Source organism: Indicator indicator, chromosome 1 (genome assembly GCF_027791375.1).
Source record: "Indicator indicator isolate 239-I01 chromosome 1, UM_Iind_1.1, whole genome shotgun sequence".
NCBI lineage: Eukaryota > Metazoa > Chordata > Aves > Piciformes > Indicatoridae > Indicator > Indicator indicator.
Genome location: NC_072010.1, coordinates 91,590,203 through 91,611,709, shown reverse-complemented (window position 1 = coordinate 91,611,709; position 21,507 = coordinate 91,590,203). Strand labels below are relative to the sequence as shown.

Below are 21,507 nucleotides of genomic sequence, written 5' to 3'. Positions count from 1 at the left end.
GCTTCCATGCGTTGTCCCTCTGAACCACAAGAATTTGAACAGCTGTCTCATACAGAAAGCATCAGTGGTGTAATTAGTCCACACAGTACTCAAACCCCTCTCCCCTAGTCAGGAAAAACACAGGCATTTGCCCAATTACATTCCCTGACGTGTGAAGTCCACGGTACTCATCTTACAGATGGATTGACTGTACAAGTAATAAAAGGCATAAAATAGGCCAGTGTTTCTTCTTTTCATTATTTGATCATATGAGTCTCTTCATCAGCATCATAAAACTCTTCATCTTCACTTCCACTCCCCGCAGAACTGTCTTTGTCTCCAGACTAGAAACAAAAACGAAACTGGTTAGCACAGAAGCCACTGGAGCAATCCCAAAATACATCAGCAGGAACATCTCTTATAAAGGTGGCAGGGTGGGAAAGAGAGACATGTCAAGTGACTGTATTAAAACCCTGTGAAAGACTTTATTCACAGATTCATGGATTGCATCAGGTCGGAAGGGACCCTCAAAGGTCATTTTGTCCTATCCCTTTGCAGTGAGCAGGGACATCTCCAATTAGATCAGGCTGCCCAGGGCCAACACTGAATCTGATTTTAAATGTCTTCAGGGATGGGGCCTCAACTTTATCTCTGGGTAATCTGTGCCAGTATTTTACCACTCTCATTGTAAAGAACTTCTTCCTTATGTCCAACCTAAATCTACCCTGCTCCAGTTTCCAACCATTGCCCCTCATCCTATTGCTACAAGCCTTTTAGAACAGTCCTTCCCCAGCCTTCCCGTAGGTCCCCTTCAGATACTGAAACATAGTTGAAGTATTAAACTCTGGGGAGACCTTACAAGTACAAAGAGTCTGACTTGATATGGGGATTTCTATTGTTCTTCTGAGGAATGATTTTTTTTGTGGGTTCACTAATACCTCTTTAAAAGTGATGGGCTTCTAATGGATGGGCTTTCTCTGCTTCATCAGTACACTAGTGAGTATGTGCAGGTGGGAGGATGGCTAGAATGGTTCTGAAGGAATAATCTACTCAGCCTTCTTAAATCTGAGGTCCCTGCTCTGTGTTGAGGTACTGGAAACAGAGACTTAGAACACACAGATTACTTGATTAGGCAAGAGCTTCTCCATCCCAGATTATTCAATGTGCAGCATGGGCATTTTTCTACGCAAGTTTAATTAAAAAGATTCCCCTGCAGCACTAACTAAAGGTCTTATGGAAAAGGAAAAAAGCATTACCACTTCATACATTCTGAAAGAAAACTCCAGCCACAGTCCTTTTAACAACAGGATTTATGTCACATACCCAAGCTAAACTCAGCTACTACAGCGAATTGATTTTTATCTGGCCAGTGTTGTATTTTTCCACAGAACTGATACAAATTATATCAGTTGAAAAAAGGTTCTCTTGCTAGTATAAACTCCACCCAGATAAAAGATTTAGAATATTTTTCCCCACAGTATGCTTGCAGGCACCCTAAGACTTCTGCCTGCCTAGTCATATGCAGTGAAGGGTGAGAGAGAGGGTGAAAAAGAGAAACGAAAATCATGTTCCTGACAGTACCATGCAAGAAAAATCTGTAGCTTTAGATCTGTCTTCAGAGGAGTTTTGCTACAGCAATGTGCGTTAACTGCAAAGGAATTTCAAGCAGTTTGAGCACTAAGACCTGTCAGAAGACATAAAGGGAATCATGTTATGCCTTTTTTCTAGATTTCTAGAATTATTTGAGAAAAGTCAGGCTCTTATTGGATGCTGTCCAACTTGAATATCACATTCTTGTACGTTAACAGGGACAAAACCTCCATTCTGGGCAACGAGAACACGTTATCTTCAAAGTGGTACAAAAGGACAATGGATTTCACAGGAGGAATTCAGGGTATGCCAAATAAATTTTATGTCTTTCTTACAGAAGCTTCGTAAGACCTCTCCATGGCCTTTTCAAATAGGAGTACAACAATGTGCCCTGGAACAACAATGTGATCTTGTGGTCAAGAGAGCAAATGGGATCCATCAAGAAAGGTGTGTCCAACAGGTCTAGGGAAGTTCTACCTCTCTACTCTGCCCTGGTGAGACCACACCTGCAATGCTGTGTCCAGTTTTGGGCTCCCCAGTTCAAGAGAGCCAGAGAACTGCTGGAGAGAATCCAACAGAGAGCCACAAGGATGATTAGGGGACTTGAGCATCTCCTCTATGAAGGGAGACTGAGATCCCTGGGGCTGTTTAGTCTTTAGAAGACTGAGAGGGGATCCATCAATGTGTATAGATATCTGAGGGGTGGGTGTCAAGTGGAGGGGACCAGGCTCCTTTTCAGTGGTTCACAGTGGTAAGACAAGGAACAATGGGTTCAAACTTGAACATAGAAGATTTCACCTCAATATGAGGAGAAACTTCCTTATGGTGAGGGTGACGGAGCACTGGAACAGGCTGCCCAGGGGGTTGTGGAATCTCCTTCTCTGGAGACTTTCAAAACCCACCTGGATGCGTTCCTGTGTGGACTACCCTAAGTGATCCTGCTCTGGCAGGGGGATTGGACCTGATGATCTCTTGAGGTCCCTTCCAACCTCCGATATACTGTGATACTGGGTAACGTTTATCAGCTTTCCATTTTATCAGTGCTTTCTTTGTGAGCTTTAAAATAAACCCATAAGGTGTCCATAATCATTCTGGATACAACCTCACTGAAGTTACAGTATTACCTCAGGCTTGAACAAACAACTTGTTTTGGTTTGGGTTTTTCTTTTTTTGTTTGGTTGGGGGTGGGGTGGTGTTTGTTCGGTGGTTTGTTTTTTAGGATTCATTAGTTTTCATCCACCTGGGGCAAGGTGTTCTTGAAGAAAGTTCTCTAATTTATCTTTTTCGTGGATCCATTTCAGGTTAGGATTTTAACGAAACCTGCAGAAATGCAAGCAGGGAAGATTTAAACCTAAGAAGACTGCTTGAAGTAAGTGAACCAAGTTATGAAAATACTGATGGACAGATAATACTCATCGTCCCAATGGGCAATACTGGTCTTACCTGGGTTAGAAAGGAAAACAAAAATGTGACTTCCTGACTTTCTCCCCCATTAAGCTGTACCACCTGCACTGTTTGCTACAATTGGCTTTTGTTAGGAAGCCATCTGCACAGCTAAGATGTAATAATGTTGTAATTATCAAAATAACAGCTGGCATAAACTTGATGTATATGATGGAATTGTGTAATAGAAGATATGTGGTGCTGTAACGTGTTACCCAGTATGGTTAAAAACGTTTATAAAGTCTGCATGTAACAGAACTGTTGCAAGGCTGCCTCTTTCAAGCCTTCTTCAAGGGTGCTTTTGTCACCTATGCTGTCTTCTCAAGAATTATTACAGCTAAAATTGGTAGACAAGGAAATATGTTGAAGCCTTTGAAAGAAAGTAACTGTTCTCCCCGTAGCCATAAACGTTACCCTGCCTCCTGATTGCTGTGAAATTAAGTTTGACTACCTGTGAATCTCAGGTAGTCAATTTTGCTTGACCAAAAATTAACCAAATTAAAGTAAAAGGTGTTAAAAGGATCCCATCTTATCTCAGCCTAAAGGGAGAACTAACACTTTCTTATGAGCAGCCCTCCAAGTCTTCTGATCACTTACCCAATTTTTATTAGTCCATCAATAACTTCAAATGTGGGGGTTTAAACATAACACCTTAATCAAAATCAAACACTCTCCTCCAGCTCTTTATCTGGTTCTCTCTAATCCAACCCTGCTCACAGAGGAGCAGACACAAAAAAACCCAAACCCACACAGCACTGGCAGATGTGCAGATCAAGAGGTGTTCAATAGGTTGACAAAAATGAAGTAAAAATTGGTATGGAAAAACAACATTGAATGAAACCTCACTGAAAAAACTGGTATTAACAAACAAAGAAGGACTGGTTGTAGATGTTGGGGGTAATCTTGGTTGCAGAGACCATGACATGTTAGAGTTCAATATCAACAGATAAAGAAGCAGGGTGGTAAGTGCCCTGAAGGGTCAAACCCCCAAGCATGCCCTAGCCCAGACAATGAGCTAAGCACCTGCAAATGTGCAAACGTGGACACTTCCTGGGGTCCAGATGGTCAAGGTAAAAGTATAGCACATGTGATTAACATTGTAAGCACCTGTGAATGTAGGTGCCCCTGGACAGGTTGGGATATGCCCCATCCCATAGGTCCAGTTATCAGGGTTCTGTGTTACCAAAGGGCATTAATTGTCTTGGGATAGTATTTAAACCAGCCAAGAAGTCAGGCAAATTTTGCCTTGTTCTCACCCAGACAGCAACAAGAGCCAAGTGCTGCCCGAGTAGCAGCTGACAGATCTGCTCTAGCAGACCAACAACTTCACCCAGGCCTTGCAGACCAAGGCAGAAAGAGGAAAAGCTCCAAGGGAATTGAATCTCAGAAGAGGCTGCAGCCCAGTGAGGGAGCACACAAGAGAGGCCCCCCAGCCCTCTCTGAGCCAAGGACTGCTCGAATTACAGCCACGGCATCTGGGAAGATACCAAACAGAGGAGCAAGCCAAATTTGTGAGAACCCCACAGATCACAGCACCTGTATTTCCAAATTTGAATTGCTGTATTGGAAATGTTAGATCTGTGCTTAAATCATTTAACTGCCTTTATATGCAGAGTGTAAAACCCATGACCGAATAACTGAACCTGTGAATACATTCTGTAAATAAGTTATGGCTGTATTGTACCACTGCCCAAGATATTAATTATAAAATATATAAAAATAATATTTTTATCACAATAAGTCAAATTTCAACCCTGGACTTTCAGAGGGCCAACTTTCACCTCTTCAAGACTCTACTTAGAAACATCCAGTGGATTAGGGCTCTGGAAGGAAGGGGGCCCCAAGAGAGCTGGTTAATATTCCTCCAACCTCAAGAGAAATGTATTCCCTTGAAAACAAAAAAACAAAAAAAATCCAAGTAAGGCAAGCAGAAGACCTGCATGGATAACAAGGAACTCTTAGTAAAACTCAAAAAGAAAAAGGTTTACAATATGTGGATGAAAGGACTAGTTAATTGGGAGGATTATAGAGATACAGCCAGAGAATGTAGAGATGCAACAAGGAAGGCCAAGGCCCACCTGGAACTAAATCTCGCCAGAGAGGTGAAGGTGAATAAGAAGAGTTTTTTCAAATACATCAATGATAAAAGGAAGAGCAGGCAAAAGGTGGGCCCACTGCTGAATGAGATGGGAGATATGGGAATTGATGATGCAGAGATGGCAGAGTTGCTGAATGCCTTGTCTCAGACTATACTCCTAAGACCAGCTCTCAGGAACCTCAGTCTCTAGAAGCAAGGAGCAGAACTGGAGAGATGTGGACATTCCACTGGTCGGTCAGGACTGGATTAGAGATCTCTTCTACCAACTAAAGACAAACAAGTCCATGGGCCCTGATGGGATGCATCCACGAGTGCTGAGAGAGCTGGCTGATAGTGTTGCTGAAGCTCTCTCCATCATCTTTGAAAAGTCCTGGAGAACAGGACTGGAAGAAAGCAAATGTCACTCCAGTCTTCAAAAAACGCAAAAAGGAGGACCCAGGCAACTACAGACCAGGCAGCCTCACCTCCATCCATGGAAAGATGATGGAGCAGCTCATTCTGGAGGTCATCTCTAACCACATGGAAGACAAGAAGGTTATCAGGAGTAGCCAGCATGGATTTACCAAGGGGAGATCCTGTCTGACTAATCTGATAGCCTTCTATGAAGTTATGATCAAGTGGGTAGATGAGGGAAGAGCAGTGGATGTCATATACCTTGACTTCAGTAAAGCTTTTGATACTCTCTCCCATAACATCCTCATAGAAAAGCTCAGGAGATATGGCATAGATGGCTGGTCAGTGACGTAGATTGCAAACTGGCTCCACAACAGAGTTCAGAGGGTCATCATCAGTGGCACAGAGTCAACTTGGAGGCCTGTGGCCAGTGGTGTTCCCCAGGGATCAGTGCTGGGTCCAGTTTTGTTCAATGTCTTTATCAACAACCTGGATGAGGGGATTGAGAGTACCCTCAGCAAGTTCACTGATGATACAAAACTGGGGGGGTTGGCTGACACCCCATCAGGCTGTGCTGCCATCCAACATGACCTGGAGAGGCTGGAGAGCTGGGTGCAGGCAAACCTCATGAAATTTAATGAGGACAAGCACAGGATCCTGCACCTGGAGAGGAATAACAGCAGGCACCAGTACAGGTTAGGGGTTGCCCTGCTGGAAAGCAGCTCCACAGAGAAAGACCTTGGAGTGCTGGTGGACAGCAAGTTCTCCATAGAACAACAATGTGCCCTTGTGGCCAAGACAGCCTAGGATGCATCAAGAAAAGTGTGTCCAGCAGGTCTAGGGAAGTTCTTCTACCTACCTACTCTGCCCTGATGAGACCACACCTGGAATACTGCATCCAGTGTTGGGCTCCCCAGTTTAAGACAGACAACTGCTGGAGAGAATCCAACGGAGAGCCACAAGCTTGTTTAGGGGACTTGAGTATCTCCCCTGTGAAGAGAGACTGAGATCCCTGGGGCTGTTTGGTCTTGAGAAGACTTAGAGGGGATCCATCAATGTGTATAGATATCTGAGGGTGGGTGTCAAGTGGAGGGGACCAGGCTCTTTTTGGTGGTGCACAGTGTTAAGACAAGGAACAATGGGTTCAAACTAACACAGAAGATTCCACCTCAACATGAGGAGAAACTTCTTAACAGTGAGAGTGGCAGAGCACTGAACAGGCTGCCCAGGGAGGTTGTGGAGTCTCCTTCTCTGGGTGCATTCCTGTGCAGACTACCCTAAGTGGTCCTGCTTTGACAGGGAGGTTGGACCTGATGATCTCTTGAGGTTCCTTCCTACCTCTAATATACTGTGATGCTGTGAAAAACCTCTGCCACATTTATGGCTATGATTGGGAATTTTGTAGTTCCAATGTTTCCAACAAATCTCATTTCACAGAATCAGTGGGACAGATCCCAGAGGCTGGTCTAGCTTTATCCCATTTAAAGACTGAGATAGACTTATGTGGCAGTTTAGGCTGGGTGCCCCCTGCCACTGCTACATGAGATACACCTCTGGTGTCCCAGGTGCCCACACATAGGGGTGGACACAGGAAACGACGTATTTCTACCCATAAGTCCTGCGCCCTATAAGGCCATCTGCAGAGTCATTCTCTTCCTCTTTCTTCCTTCTCTGCTCCCCTGGGAGATGTCCTCTCTTATCGGGTAATGCCGGGAGGGTATCCTCAAGGCCTCTTAGGCCTGTCTAGGCCTAATGCCAGAAGGAGAAGGGGGGGGGGGGGGGGGGGGGCAGTCTCACACCTGGCCAGCCTGAGACTTGCCTAGCAGCGGGAGGGGGAAGAAAGAGCCCTGGGGGGTTTGGGTTTACCCTCAGGTAGGAAGAAGGGAAGAACTGGGAAGCTTTGGGAATTATGTGAGGGGTTCTGTACGCTTTGGGATACTCTCTGTCACTATGCTTTGTAGTTCTCTGTAGCTTCACCAATTGCTTTTCCATTTAAACTTTCCATCACTCTCCAATCCGTTTGTGTGAGTCTCATTCTTTTGTCCCTTTCGGGGCAAGAGACGATCTGTCTGGCGCCAAACCAGCACAACTTAACAATTGACACTGCAGGACAGAGAGCGCAGGTCAGGGCAGGAGTACAGCGTGCTGCCTTCAAGAACAGCCCTTCACAAACAGCCTTCTGTTTTCTTTAATATCTAAGGCTTCTGAGACTCTGCTTTGCATGAAGCATACTGCAGCAATCTGTCTCTCAGATTACAGAGGCACAGACACCATCAAGTCCTCTATCCCAAAGGAAAAGACTGCAAGCTTTTGGCCTTGAAGGGATGAATTAACCTAGCTATATTTCAGCCTGCATTTCGAGACAACATTTCAGACACGATGGTAAGGTTACTAAACTATCTTCTGTATCTCCTTAGGGCCTATCCTCCACAAGCCAAGAATTACTATCCTGATCTGCTTAGAGCGCATATTTAAGCTGACAGCTGAAATAAACCCAACAGAAAAGTATTAGGAAAATAGAAAAAGAATATACCTGTGAGCCATCTAGGGCTTGCAATGACATAGCTTCATCACCCAGCCTCCAGTACGAGCATACCTGCAGGTCTGAAATAGTTTCTAGCAAAGGGCTGTTTAAGGTCTCTGGCAACAACAAACTTAAAAGCCCAGACAAAAGACCTGTTGCTCCGAACACAATGTAAGGCAGAGACCACTGTACAGATTTCTAGGAAAAAAAAAAAAAAAGAACAATGAACAGAGAGAGTTAGGTTAAACTGGTTTCCTCTAGCTCATAACACAGATTAAAACACTTACCCTTCACCACCATTCTCACCTGGCAAGTCTTTGTTTTCATAATCAGCATGGAAGTTACCAATCCTACTGTTTGGGGATGTTTTTAACCAATATTGACAATTGTGTCTTGTCAATACTATTTGATCCACACAAATTTTAGCATGGACTCTAAAAGAATGTCTTACTGCTGAATTTATATTTGTTCTTCTCCATAACATATGTACTTCTTGATAAACATTACTTTGTAGTCAGGAAGAGATCAGAGAATCACAGACATTGTGGTTGGAAGGGATGTCTTAGGGTCATCTAGGCCAACCACCTACTCTAAGCATGACTACAGCCAGCATTAGACCAGGTCAATATTAGCTTTGTGTAACCAAGTATTGAAAAAACTCCAAGGATGTAGATTCCTCCTCCAGTTTGACTGTTCCAGAGCTACATAAAAGCCTCCCAGATTTTTCAAAATTTTTATTTAATCCCCATCCCACTTGCAGCCATTGAACCCCTTCTCAAACATTCCATGCTGCTGGGAAGATCAAAGGTGCAATATTCACACAAGCTTTCATTCCAAGCCAGGTGTTCTAGGCTCCTGACCATCTTGGTTACCCTTTAATAGACTCTTCCTGTATTTTTCAACATCCCTTTGGAACTGGGAGGGAACTTAATCTGCAGGCCACATACTGAGTTAAGACTGATGTAGCTCAGTGTGAACTTTGCCTGTTTATGACAAGAGAGCACTGCTAGGTCCCTTTTAATTTGTCATCTATTGTTGTACCCAGGTCTTTTCCAGCAAGTTGCTACTCAGCCAGTTGGTTCCCAGCCTGTAGTGACCATGTCCACACCATAAACGTCATTTTATATTCTTCTTGTTGGCCTCCATGAGATTTTTATTGGCTCAAAAGGTTTCACTGGACTCAAGAACTACTACTTCCTATGCAAATCACTCCTTCTTATTTTGCATCCTCTAAAAATAAGAGGATGTATTGTTTTATCTTTCACTTGTCACCAGCCATCAAATATCAAGCCTGTCACTATCCTGGTGGTACATGCAGCATTCAAGCCTAATATTCTTCTCATCCAGGACTCACTTCCACAGCTTCCAAACACAAATGCTGTGGGACAGTGTCAAAAGCCACACAAAAAGCCTTCCTTGCTCTCCTCCCTTTCTTCATCCATATTGCCTTCTGTGATGAAATGACCAATAATCAAACTGCCTGAGAATGAACTGTCCTTAGTAAAGCCAAGTTCAGCAACCTTGATTATCTTCTTGGCCTCCACATGCTCAGAAAGACTGTAAGAGGTAATGACCCATGACTTTCCCAGAGACTGAGAACTGGATCCCTGGATCCATTTTTTGATCCTAAAGATGAACATAGCATTAACTTTTTTCCCCCAACTGTTATCAGCAACCTTTCTTTACAGCAATTGTTTACCACAGATGATGGACAGTTGCCTCACTATCACAGCCAGGTCTTTCACCATCTCTTAGGGATTCTTATCCCATAGAATGGAAAGCTTTCAACTTGAACCTACTGCTCCTCCACTGTTTGCTGGCCCTCTGCTTCCTCAAGTGTGCTGATATGCACAGAGTCTTAGGGTCAGGCTTTGCCTATGAAGACTAAAGCATAAGTATGAAGAATTTGAGCTTATTCCATCTTATCCACCAACAGGATGTCCATCCCATTCAATAACAGGATAAACGTTTTCTCTAAATTTCTTTACCTGATGGAGTTCCTATTTATGCTACTTGCTCTGTACTCCTCCTTCGATACTGTCTCTGTTTTCACATGGCTTGTTACAAGTCCAACTACACTGGGAAAGGTGTGCACAAAAATGACCAGAAAAGTAGGCTCATTAAAAAAAAAAAAAGGCATGAGTTTAGCTGTTTGTTTCAAAACCTCACTTTGTACGGCAAAGAGCAATTCTAAATTGAGAAAAGGCTGTGATCAAATATTAGAGCAACAGTTAATTCTTTACCTCAGCAATGAAATTTTTCATTCCCCTCTTTTTTGTAAGTTCCCCAGACAAAGAATACTGACAACGCATCAAAATAGTCAAGGCAATTTCAAACCACAAAATCCCTTAATTTGTTCCTCAACCCAGTATTCACTTGTTATTTAAAGAGAGCTATTTTCACTTTCATGGGACCCCTTCAAACTTGATTATCCAAGCTTTGTCTCCTGCAGTGCCAAATCTCTGCTAGACAGACTACAGTGGATCTCCCAGTTGTTACCTTAAAGCTGCCTATTAAATCTACATGGGAGACCTGCACCAGTCTTGGCTTTGCCTGCTGTACCCTAGAGGTGCTCAAGCTCTCACCTATCCAGTGTTTCATTCTGCAGATTAAAAGGCTTGCTGTGCGTATCTGCCCTTTTGCTAGCCTTCTGCCTGACATAACAAGATGGCAAATGGCAGAGAGGGGAGGTTATTCCAGATGAAATCTGTCACATTAAAGACATTGTCACTTGCCCTCAGCAAGCAGTTTGTGTGGAAAAACTGGCACGCTCCTTAACCTGCATACACAGAAGACTATGAACACAGAAGAAAATAACAGTATCATCCTCACATTTTGTTCTTCATAATTTTTCTTTGCTGTGACACACTGCTGTGAAGTGTGTGCTTAAAAGCTTTGCCAGTATATCAGGCCTCTATACCATCATAATCATCATCATCTTCATTTATTGAAAGAGACCACTTTGCTGATAATTATACTCCATGGATATTCTGTGCATGGATTAGTAAGTGCACTGAATTTATTCTCAAAATTATGAGTTATTGAGCCCATATATTTTATATTGGATGCAGCAGAGATTTTACCTATCTGGTAAAATAGGTTTTGCTATTGCTTGCTTAAGGTTTGAAATGGAGTATTCACCATCTTGGTATTTTGAAATCAGTATATTGCTAAAGTCCACTTGCTAAGTCTTAGAGTTCTTACAGGGCTAAAATATTTTCTGAACTAAACGTTGAGGGTTTGTTCTCAACCCACAGGTTGTATTGCAATGCTCTTGGTTTACCCAATACTGTTAAAGACACACAACCTACGTGTCTTAGCTAATGTACATCATTTACCTAAAATATTCCCACATCTCTAAGCCTCTGATACATCAGAGCCACACAAAGAAAAATATACATAACAGTGAGAAGTTCAGACAAACCAATGAAGGGACGAAAGGAGCAATGATTCCACCAACACGGGAAAACATGGAGCAGGCACCCATTCCAACATTTCTACAAAGAAAACAAAAGTCATTCATCAGTGACATTTGCATAGAAGAAATTATGACTTTTGAAACAGTGCCAGAGAAGGAGAAAAACAGCCTCAGCCATGACTGACAAAAGTGTAACTGAATGCATCCCAAGATAGGGATTAGAACGTGCTTTGTGCTTAAGAGAAGCAAAAATCCCCTGCATGTTCAGCACACATATAGAGAGGTGAAGCAAAAAAAAGTGTGATTTCACTTAATACATCTTGTTCCTGCTCTAAACTTTAGCTAAATTCCTTTATCCAAATGCTATTTTACCAGCAGACTTTGCCCATCCACGAAAAACACCACGGTATATTTTCACTAGTTGTTGACCATCAATAATAACACCTGGTTAAAATATCTATTTAAAATTGCATCCGTATGAGAGATGCTTTTGTATGCTCTGTCAGCACAAACACAGGGTACTTCTGCCTCTACTGAGTGAAAAACTTTACTGTTGCTTACAGATAGCCCATGGAGCATCAAGTTACTTTTGCAAAATTTACTGACCAGTCAACTTCAGTCTTGCTAGTTAAGCAAGTATGAACATTTAATAGAGTTGTCTGGTCCATAAAGCACTGAAAAAGTTACAGATATCACTCATTAAAAAGATCAACAGTACTATTGTGATCCTCGTCAGTGGAGAGAGGGCTGTGGCCATAACAAGCAGCTATTTTACCAAGGACTATTTTACTTTTATATAAATAATATGGTTAGTCTAAAGTAACCACTGCAAATTTCAGGGAAGAAGTAGTGAAAAGGAGATAAGAGAACAAGTTTAGCATATAAAGCTATAGTCGGTTACTGTATGCAACTGAAAATCTCAAACAAAAAGGTACAGTTAATAGAAAAAAGTAATAGAGAAGTAAAAAGTGCTCAGGAAAAAGAACCAGGAAAACTAAGAGCTTAACATTAACTTGTGTTACCTTATCACTGTGGGGTAAAGTTCTGATGTGTAGATGTAGACAATGTTAAATGCAGCACTGATTGTCAGTTTCCCCAACAAAGACAGAGAGCGACTGTTCACCACTGAAAACACTCCAGTATCTGACAGAGAAAACATGACCCTGGTAAGGCTTTCAAGCACTCAAATTCACTTCTGTAAATCATTTCAATCACAAACCAGTATGGAGCGAAAAATCAATCCACTCAAGAATTTGCTATGACAGCCAAGTGTTTTTCTGTCAAAGGAAACAATATGTACCTTCAGGAGAGCTCTCAAAACTCAAGAGAATTTAAGGAGCTTTCTTCTAGGCAGCAATGGCGTAAACCATGCAACGTAATTTACATCTTTTTGTGTACTCATTTATTACCTTCATCTGTGCAATGCAATTTGTACAAGGAGGAAAACTCTCCAGTCCTATAAATACTGGAAAAAAAAAAAACAACCCTGAAAAAGGAGAATTTCAATCTCATGGCATACTTGCTACTAGCCCCAAATAATTTCCATTCTATTAAATAAAACAGACTATCAGAAGACTAGATTACATGATTGAACAGTCCCAATAGGTACAGAATGGAACTACTGCTCAGTAACTGAAAAAGGGAATATGAGTTTTCCTTTCCTTGTCCTCAGTGTTAGAATAGGTGATGTATTTAAAGCACTGAAATCTTGCATCAGGGCTCTACCTGAGCACCAGATTTTACAAATGTAAGATAAAATCCTGTAACATAGTAAAAGCAGAAACCAAAATTCAACATTTTCTCTGTCTACCACTAATAAAATGCTATTCTGTCAGTAAGTTGATGAAAAGAATAATGGATGTATTTTTCAAAAGTGAGCAAGTTTTTTTAGTTAAAAATGTCCTATTCAGTGCCAATTCCATAGCATAATAATACGCTTCTAACTTTTATCACTTTGTAAGTAAAACAAAAGATAGGAAGATCATAAAACAATTTGGGTGGGAAGGGACCCTAAAGATCACGTTGTTCCCACCACCCTGCCACGGGCAAGGACACCTTCCACTAGGCCAGGTTGTTCAAGGCCTTGTCTAACCTGTCCTTGAACATCTCCAGGAAGGGGACATCTGAAGGAATTGATTTAGGGACCAGAACCCCAGACACTGTCTTATTGATAGAAGGAGATGCTTTAACCCTGATGGGTGGCAAACCCTGGGAACAGAGTGCAGCTAGAAAGGAAAACATAGATAGGTTGACTCCCAGTAGTCACTGTGACCTAGGGAGTTATGCAGGGACCTGATAACAAGAACAAAGCAAAACTTAGGACAGAATTATGGAGTCCCCTTATCTCTTGCTTGACAGTTGCTTAAGCCTTGGAAAAAATACATGCATTCGTGTGATACTTTCTCTCTGTAACCAATCATGAATTTACAACTGTAGTATGGACATACCAATGACCAATTACAAGGTGCCTACTGATGTTATGTTAACCTATATAAAGAAAAAGCTTTGTACAATAAATCGACACTTGGCTTGCATCAGGCCTTGTCCCATCTCTCACAACGCAGCATAATGGTGACCCTTGATGTGATGAGGAGATAACCACTACACAGTGGCCTGCTGCGACATCCCACAGAACTTAAGTGAGCTGCTGAAAGGAAGCAGGACGCCGGCCAGCAACATATCATCCCCCCAGGAAGTGAGGTGAGCTGTGGGAAACTAAATGGGGAATCAAGAGTTGTCCCCAGTATATGAACTAATTAATGCACTCCTTAAAAAGCATGGCAAAGTTATTTCTGGCCATGATCTTGGAGTAGCACTAAAGTGGGTGCAAGAAAAAAATCCCCACAGTTACAGCACGGACAGCGGTATGGGGCAGCGGGAGCAGGAGGAGATGGCCCCTGGCTGGGCCATCACGAGTCTCAGAGCGGCGGTGCCAGCCACAGCAGGGAGCCAAGCGGCGACCCCCGCGCTGGCTCTGGCTTGTCCCGTGGAGGAGGCGGCGGCTGCGGCTCCCATCGCTCTCGTCTATCAGCAGCGGCAATAGCGTTCACAGACCTTGATTCCTTAAAGAAACGTCACAGTTTTTTCATCAAGAAATTAGCGAAAAAGCAACTTTGGAGCTGAAGGCAGTGCTCATGCAGTCAGAACCTTCACTTCAAAGCTGGAAAATCTGCACATTTCTGAAGACAACAGCATGTGAACAATGAACAGAAAAAAAGAAAAAAGTGTCTTCTCTACTGCTGTTTGCCACCCCCCCCTCTTACCCCCCTTCCTTCTCCCTCCTTATCTCACTCCCTTGTTTCACTCCCTGTTGAAGGTCTGCAGAAACCTGTGTTCTGATTTTAAAGTAACAGTGTTAAGTTTTGTTAAGAAAGGTATTTCACCATTTCATGAATGCAACTGATATCTATGTATTGCTTTTATCATTACTTCTGATTGTAAGTGATTTGAGCTTATAAGTTTTTAGTGATTATGTTAAAGTATTTTTCCTAATCAACAAGCATACACACCGTGTAAGTGCTACTGGTTTTATGAGTTTATAGGTTAAGGTTTCTTTTTTCCTTTTTTTCTGGTTCGAACCTCTTTTTTTTTTTTGAGTGTGCTGGCAATTTCAAAAAGAGCTCTATATACATATGGTAAATAAGTTTTCATTTTGAAAAGTGCGCTTTACATAATATAACATCTTTTCTGTTGTTTTCTTTCACATTACTTTGATAATTTAATTTTCACATAGTTCTTTACGTTTTTAGGATGCCTTTTTGGCAGGATTTAAGAGCTCATTTTAGAAACATTATAGAATGTTGTTTTGGTCTTTGTGTTTATAAAGGTTTTAAGATAACGTTGTATTTCTGATGCCAGCATGGCAGAACACCAGACTCAACGGATAGGACAAACAGCAGTGTCTGTGAAGCTGACAATCAGCTGACCACTGAGTCTGACCACAGTGCCTGTTTAACTGAGATCAGAAGCACCGATCTGAAGATGACTGCATGAGTGTCCCTGGAGGAAACATTTCATTTGGGACTGAATGTTTCAATGCCTTAATGTTATGTAATTAGGGAATATGTTTATGTAGATTTATATGTTAACTCACCAGAATGTTATAGTTAAACAGTGGTTACCCAAGAATAGACAAATAGCCCAGCCTATGTAACTGGTAAAATTAATTCATTCTTGCAGTTGTGGGGTATCGCTCATGTTCCCTGTATTCCTTATTCCCTCACACAGTACACTGAAGTGACTTTTGCAAAAACTAAAGAGGGGGAATGGTCATTTCAATTCTTTGACTACCATCAGTGCATTAATAACCTCGGGTGGAGGATATGCTTATGTCTAAACAGGTTTTGGACCATATTGGGTCCCAGTGCTTTCATCATCCTTTGGATGCTGACTGCAGCAGCAGCCTTGCAGATCCCAAAGCAACCACATCAAAATGTGTGGATCACGCTTGCCAAGGCCATAGGACGAGACATGCTGTGCCTCTCCATATCAACAACTGCCAATCCCTTCAGCACCTGTCTGGTGGGCATATCAGTGAATGGGTGAAAGGATATCAGTGAAAAAACTGAACCACTGAACTTGTAAAGATCATTCTACATGTGCTTCCTGGCACACTTAAAAGCTTTCATAGTTTTGGGTGTAAAGGATTTGAAAAGACAAATCTGACTAGCCTCAAGAGATAAGTATGTTAGGATTGGTAAGAATGGATTACTGTGTTGTGTTTAATTCTACATCAGACAAGGCCACAGATATTCAGGATGTTACTCCAGCAGGGAAGAGGTACAGAAATTATACTGCATGGTGCAATCGAACTGAATTCATAGAAGTGAAAAGACATTCCCATCCTCCTTATCTGCCTGCAGGTGTTTTCCTTGTTTGTGGGGATAGAGCCTGGCCAGCTCTGCCCTCACAAATCAGAGGAAGACTTTGCAGTCTCGGTCATTTAACCATTTCTGGATGACTTCATAGTCTTGCTAAAACAATCATTTATGCTTTTGCTGTTTTGCTTTTTTTATTGCTTTTTTACCCTGTATATTGCAATGTTTGTAAGGTTTAATTAATCGATCACTCAAGAGAGTCCCTTATCGTTCAACAGGGAGGGGGCATCTGAAGGAATTGATTTAGGGTCCAGAACCCCAGACACTGTCTTATTGATAGAAGGAGATGCTTTAACCCTGATGGGTGGCAAACCCTGGGAACAGAGTGCAGCTAGAAAGGAAAACATAGATAGGTTGACTCCCAGTAGTCACTGTGACCTAGGGAGTTATGCAGGGACCTGATAACAAGAACAAAGCAAAACTTAGGACAGAATTATGGAGTCCCCTTATCTCTTGCTTGACAGTTGCTTAAGCCTTGGAAAAAACATATGCGTTCGTGTGATACTTTCTCTCTGTAACCAATCATGAATTTACAACTGTAGTATGGACATACCAATGACCAATTACAAGGTGCCTACTGATGTTATGTTAACCTATATAAAGAAAAAGCTTTGTACAATAAATCGACACTTGGCTTGCATCAGGCCTTGTCCCATCTCTCACATCGCAGCAGGCATCCACAACCTCCCTGGGCAAGCTGTTCCAGACTCTCACCACCCTCACTGTAATGAATGTCTTTACAATATCCAGTCTAAATCTCCCCTCCTCAAGCTTCAATCCATTCCCTCTCATCCTATCACAACAAGCCCTTGTAAAAAGTCCCTTCCCAGATTTCTTGTAGGCCCCCTTCAGGTACTAGAAAGCTGCTATGTTGCCTCTCTAGAACCTTCTCCAGGCTGAACAGCCCCAACTCTTGCAGCCTGTCCCCATAGGGGAGGTGCTCCAGCCCTCTGATCATCTTTGTGGCCCTCCTCTGGACCAACTCCAGCAGCTTGATGTCCTTCTCGTGCTGACAGGCACCAGAATTGGATGCAGCACTCCATGTGGGGGTCTCACAAGAGCAGAGTAGAGGGGAATAGAGTCACTTCACTGATTCTGCTAGTCATGCTTCTTTTGATGCAGCCCAGGACACTGTTACCTTGTGTGCCGCAAGCACACATTTCTGGCTCATGTTGAGTTTGTCAATGGAAACCCTGCCAAGTCCTTCTCCTCAAGACCGCTCTCAAGCCACTCCTTGCTCAGCCTATATTTGTGCTTGAGATTGCCCTGACCCAGATGTAGGACCTTGCACTTGGCCTCGTTGAACTTCATGAGGCTGGCTTGGGCCCACCTCTCAAACCTGTCCAAGTCACTCTGGATGGCATCCCTTCCCCACAGCATGTCAGCCAGACCACACAGCTTGGTGTCATCTGCAAACTTGCTGAGGGTGCACTCAATTCCACTGTAAAGAACCATACCATACAACCCACCCAAGCTTGATTCTGTCAGAACAGCCACAGCTCATTAGCTTATACCAAGCATATCAGAACACACTGAAATGCCTACTAAGGAAGGCTACAGCATAAGCCGTTACTGCTTTGCACAGATCATGCTCATTAGAGACGGGTGCTTGCTTCTGGCCAGTTAGCCATTCCACTTCGTAAAGCTCCTGGATGACTTTGGCAGTTCAGCACACAGACGATTTCCCAGGGCACTGCAGTTCTATTCTCTAAAAATCTCTCTTTTCACATGTTACACTTGGACTGACATGCAAAAACCAACTGATGACTGGTACCAGCCTAAGTGAGTATCCAGGCTCTAGCATCTGCAACACTTCTGGAAACTTGAGTTGGAAAAAAAACCCAACTAAAAAAAACAAAACCAAAACAAACAAACAAAAAAACAGAAGCGCTTTTTTTTGTCTCCTTACTACAGGTGTTGCACATGCACAAATCTTACAAACTGTGATGAATTTATGTACCTAGCTTTAAAAAGAAAATTTGTTCACTGTACAGTATTATTTTTATCATTTTGAAAAGCATACAGAAATGAAGAAGTTAATGTTAGAACATGTTTACAAGAAAAAAAAAAAAAACAAACCAGGCATTTCACATTTCTTGAAAAGCCTTTGCTTCACAATATTTTCAGATTGCTCTCTGAAGTGAAAGTTATCTGGCCACATTAGAAATACCCCAATTACAACAGTCTTGAAGAACACAGAGCAGGAAGAAGATGAACGTTTGCCCCAAGACTCAGTTCTTAGGCACCAGTCTTTCACTTTGAGACACACATACAAGTTGCATGAGTATTACTTACACTGACATATTATTTGATTAACAGAGAGAATCCCAAAGAACAATGCTTCTTGGGGTAAGCCAGAAATATTAGAAAGGCATAACTGATGTGATCAGAAGGGCTGAAACCTACAAAGGTTCAAATCCAAGTATTTCCAACAAGCTTTCCTTCAGGTTCTAAGAAGGTTGATGTTTAACATTTTTGCAAGTTAGTGTCTCTGACTTCAAAACTTGAGACTTGTGTGTGGTACGAGTCTAATCTGCTGGCAAAAAATTCTTAGGCTGTAGGATGCTGCAACTACCTATTCTTACCACATACTTCAGAGAGAAAAGGAAATATTTACCTTTCTTTTTAGGAAGAAACATGACAATAAGACAAGCCAGTCCTCCCAGGAACAGAAACGCACTCAGTGTCCGCTTCCGACCAAACCTGATGCACAAGGATAACAAAGCTTTATTCTGCATTAGATCTGTAGTTCAGAGCAATGAGTCCTCTACATTTACATTTTTCCTATTTGCAGCTGGAAATTCTGAATGCCATCTCCCACAAACACTTCCTCTCACACCGTTTTTTGTACAAGCTTCTGCTACACTCTTAATAAAAGGATCATCATGAAGTCTTTGTGCAGTGGCTGACAATTTCTAGTACTTATTGCTTCCCCCTGCATGTGCATGTTTGCAAAGCTCCTCAGGAGATGTGCAGAGAAGAAATTTGAGATGTGAATTCTATAAAAACAGAGTATTTTGGCTAGAAAAAGTCTAAATACCTGAATCAACATCTCTGCTCACATACTAGTGCACACAGCAACTCCCACACGAAACCACACATCGGCTTCACCTGAGTTTAGTTGAAATGGCTTTGACATAACAGAGAAAATGAAAAAGACAGAGGTGGGATGACTGCCACCTCGTGTTAGCACACAGTCAGCACACCTAGGCTCGACCAAGCTAGGGCATCAGCCTCACCGCCAAGCCAAATTGAGATAGCTCATTAAGTCATCAGCTACAGTACAGTGGTCAAACTTACCAGAAATAAAGCTGTATCAACAGCACTTTCAAAATGAAATGAGAATCCCCACAGAGCAGATATAATAGGAGATGCATATATATGCAGATATAGAGGAGATGCAATGCACATGTATGCAATATATATATGCAGATATATAGGAGATACAATGCACATGTAATCTATCTTTGAGAAAAACCGTAATCAAAAAACCTCTGGAACCGGTTAAATAATGTCATACTTACCATTTTTGGTTAATCAAGTAAATACAGATTGGGTATGCTGGGATTTCTATCAACCCTGAAAGGGCTAAATTGGCATAAATGCTTCCACCTAAGTCACCCACATTAAGGGTAAGACCATAGTAAACCAAGCTGCACACAAACCTGCAAAAGACAGAAAGAGTAAAATCAGAACTGTCATTTTGCCTGTGAATTCAAAGCACTGGTCTAGCACAAAACACTAAACTCCAGTGTTTCAGCAGGTAGGTCTAAAATGTTTCTCTATAAACGTATGATGCTCTTCAGGTAAAGAAAACATTTTGTGCCTGTACAGACACAGTTCTTAACTTATGAGTCAGTTAAACTTAAGGCTTCACTTAAAAGAAAAATGCACATAAACCAAAATAAAGTTAAGATATAATAATGATTACATTATTTGACTTCAGAAATTATGTCTCTGTCCTTTTTGATTTTATCAGGTTTTACTTCTGGCCATACTTTTCCAACTGCATTTAAACGCTTTCCCAAACAGTTCAGATCACAGAATGGTAGGGGTTGAATGGGACCTCTGGAGATCATCTGGTCCAACCCCCTGCCAAAGCAGGTTCACCTAGGGTAGGCCACATTGGCATATGGCCAGGTGGGTTTTGAAAGTCTCGAGAGAAGGAGACTCCACACCCTCTCTGGGTAGCCTATTCCAGTGCTCTGGCACCTTCAAAGGAAAGATTCCTCCACACAGCCCTCCACTGGACCCTCACCAGTAGCTCCGTCTCTCTTGAACTGGGGAGCCCAGAACTGGACACAGTATGACATTTCCATCTTCTTTTAATTTCTCCACCCTGGCCCAGTATTATTCATTCTCCAATTCTGGTTTGTTTTTTTTTTTTTTTTTTCAGTTTTCTTTTGTCAACATAACTGGCTGTCATTTTTACAGAGAGGAAAGGAATAGGCCACTAATTTGTTCTGCAAGAAACCAGTAATTTTTCATTTAAGGAACAGAAAACCCAACTACGCTGAAATAAGTATTTGGGAGAGTAACAGCAATACAGCTCTGTGTTATCTGCTAACAAGATAATTCTATTTAAGTTTTTTCTTAATCAATAATTCTTCACCAAATACATGCATTATAAAAGCAACTCTATGAAGACTTACACCAGAGGACTCACATGCCATATCAGACATAAGGTTTACTTTGAAGACAAGGCAGGCTACCCACCTGCTGATGGGCTCCTTACACACAAAACAAAGAAAAATCCATGTGATTTAAAGTACTGACACAACTCTGGGCCAAAGAGGAATATAGTATGCCAAAGCTCAGCAGCCTTTGAGGGTCAGACAGGAAGAGGTAGTTCTCAACTATTTCAAGGCTCAAAACACATGACAAGAATGCAAAGACAGAAACACCTCAGAACCAGACTGCGAAAATGGCTTCATGTTAGAACTATGCTAAGGAAACGTGCTCAGTGCTGGTGAGGCCACACCTTGAGTACCAGGTTTGCTTTTGGGGCTCTCGCTACAAAGAAGACATTGAGGTGCTGGAGTGGATCCAAAGAAGGGCAATGAAGCTGGTGAAGGGTCTGGAGAATAGGTCTTGTGAGAAGCAGATGAAGGAACTGGGGTTGTTTAGGGTGAGGGTTGGGTATTAGAAGGAACTGCTTGACTGAAAAGGTTATCAAAGACTGGAA

The 21,507-nt window shown here is 42.1% G+C and overlaps 1 protein-coding gene across 1 annotated transcript in view; it reads right to left on the bottom strand.

Annotated features, from left to right (window-relative positions):
- Positions 1 to 236: 236 nt before the first annotated feature.
- The window catches only part of SLC22A15 (solute carrier family 22 member 15), a 43,625-nt gene continuing 22,354 nt past the window's right edge, over positions 237 to 21,507 (bottom strand). Inside the window, exons 7-12 of the mRNA XM_054384278.1 lie at positions 19,847 to 19,987; positions 18,940 to 19,025; positions 12,468 to 12,588; positions 11,452 to 11,524; positions 8,037 to 8,225; positions 237 to 323 (exon numbers count right to left, since the gene is read on the bottom strand). Coding sequence (XP_054240253.1) covers positions 237 to 323; positions 8,037 to 8,225; positions 11,452 to 11,524; positions 12,468 to 12,588; positions 18,940 to 19,025; positions 19,847 to 19,987 — 697 coding nt within the window. The remainder of the gene's footprint in view (positions 324 to 8,036; positions 8,226 to 11,451; positions 11,525 to 12,467; positions 12,589 to 18,939; positions 19,026 to 19,846; positions 19,988 to 21,507) is intronic.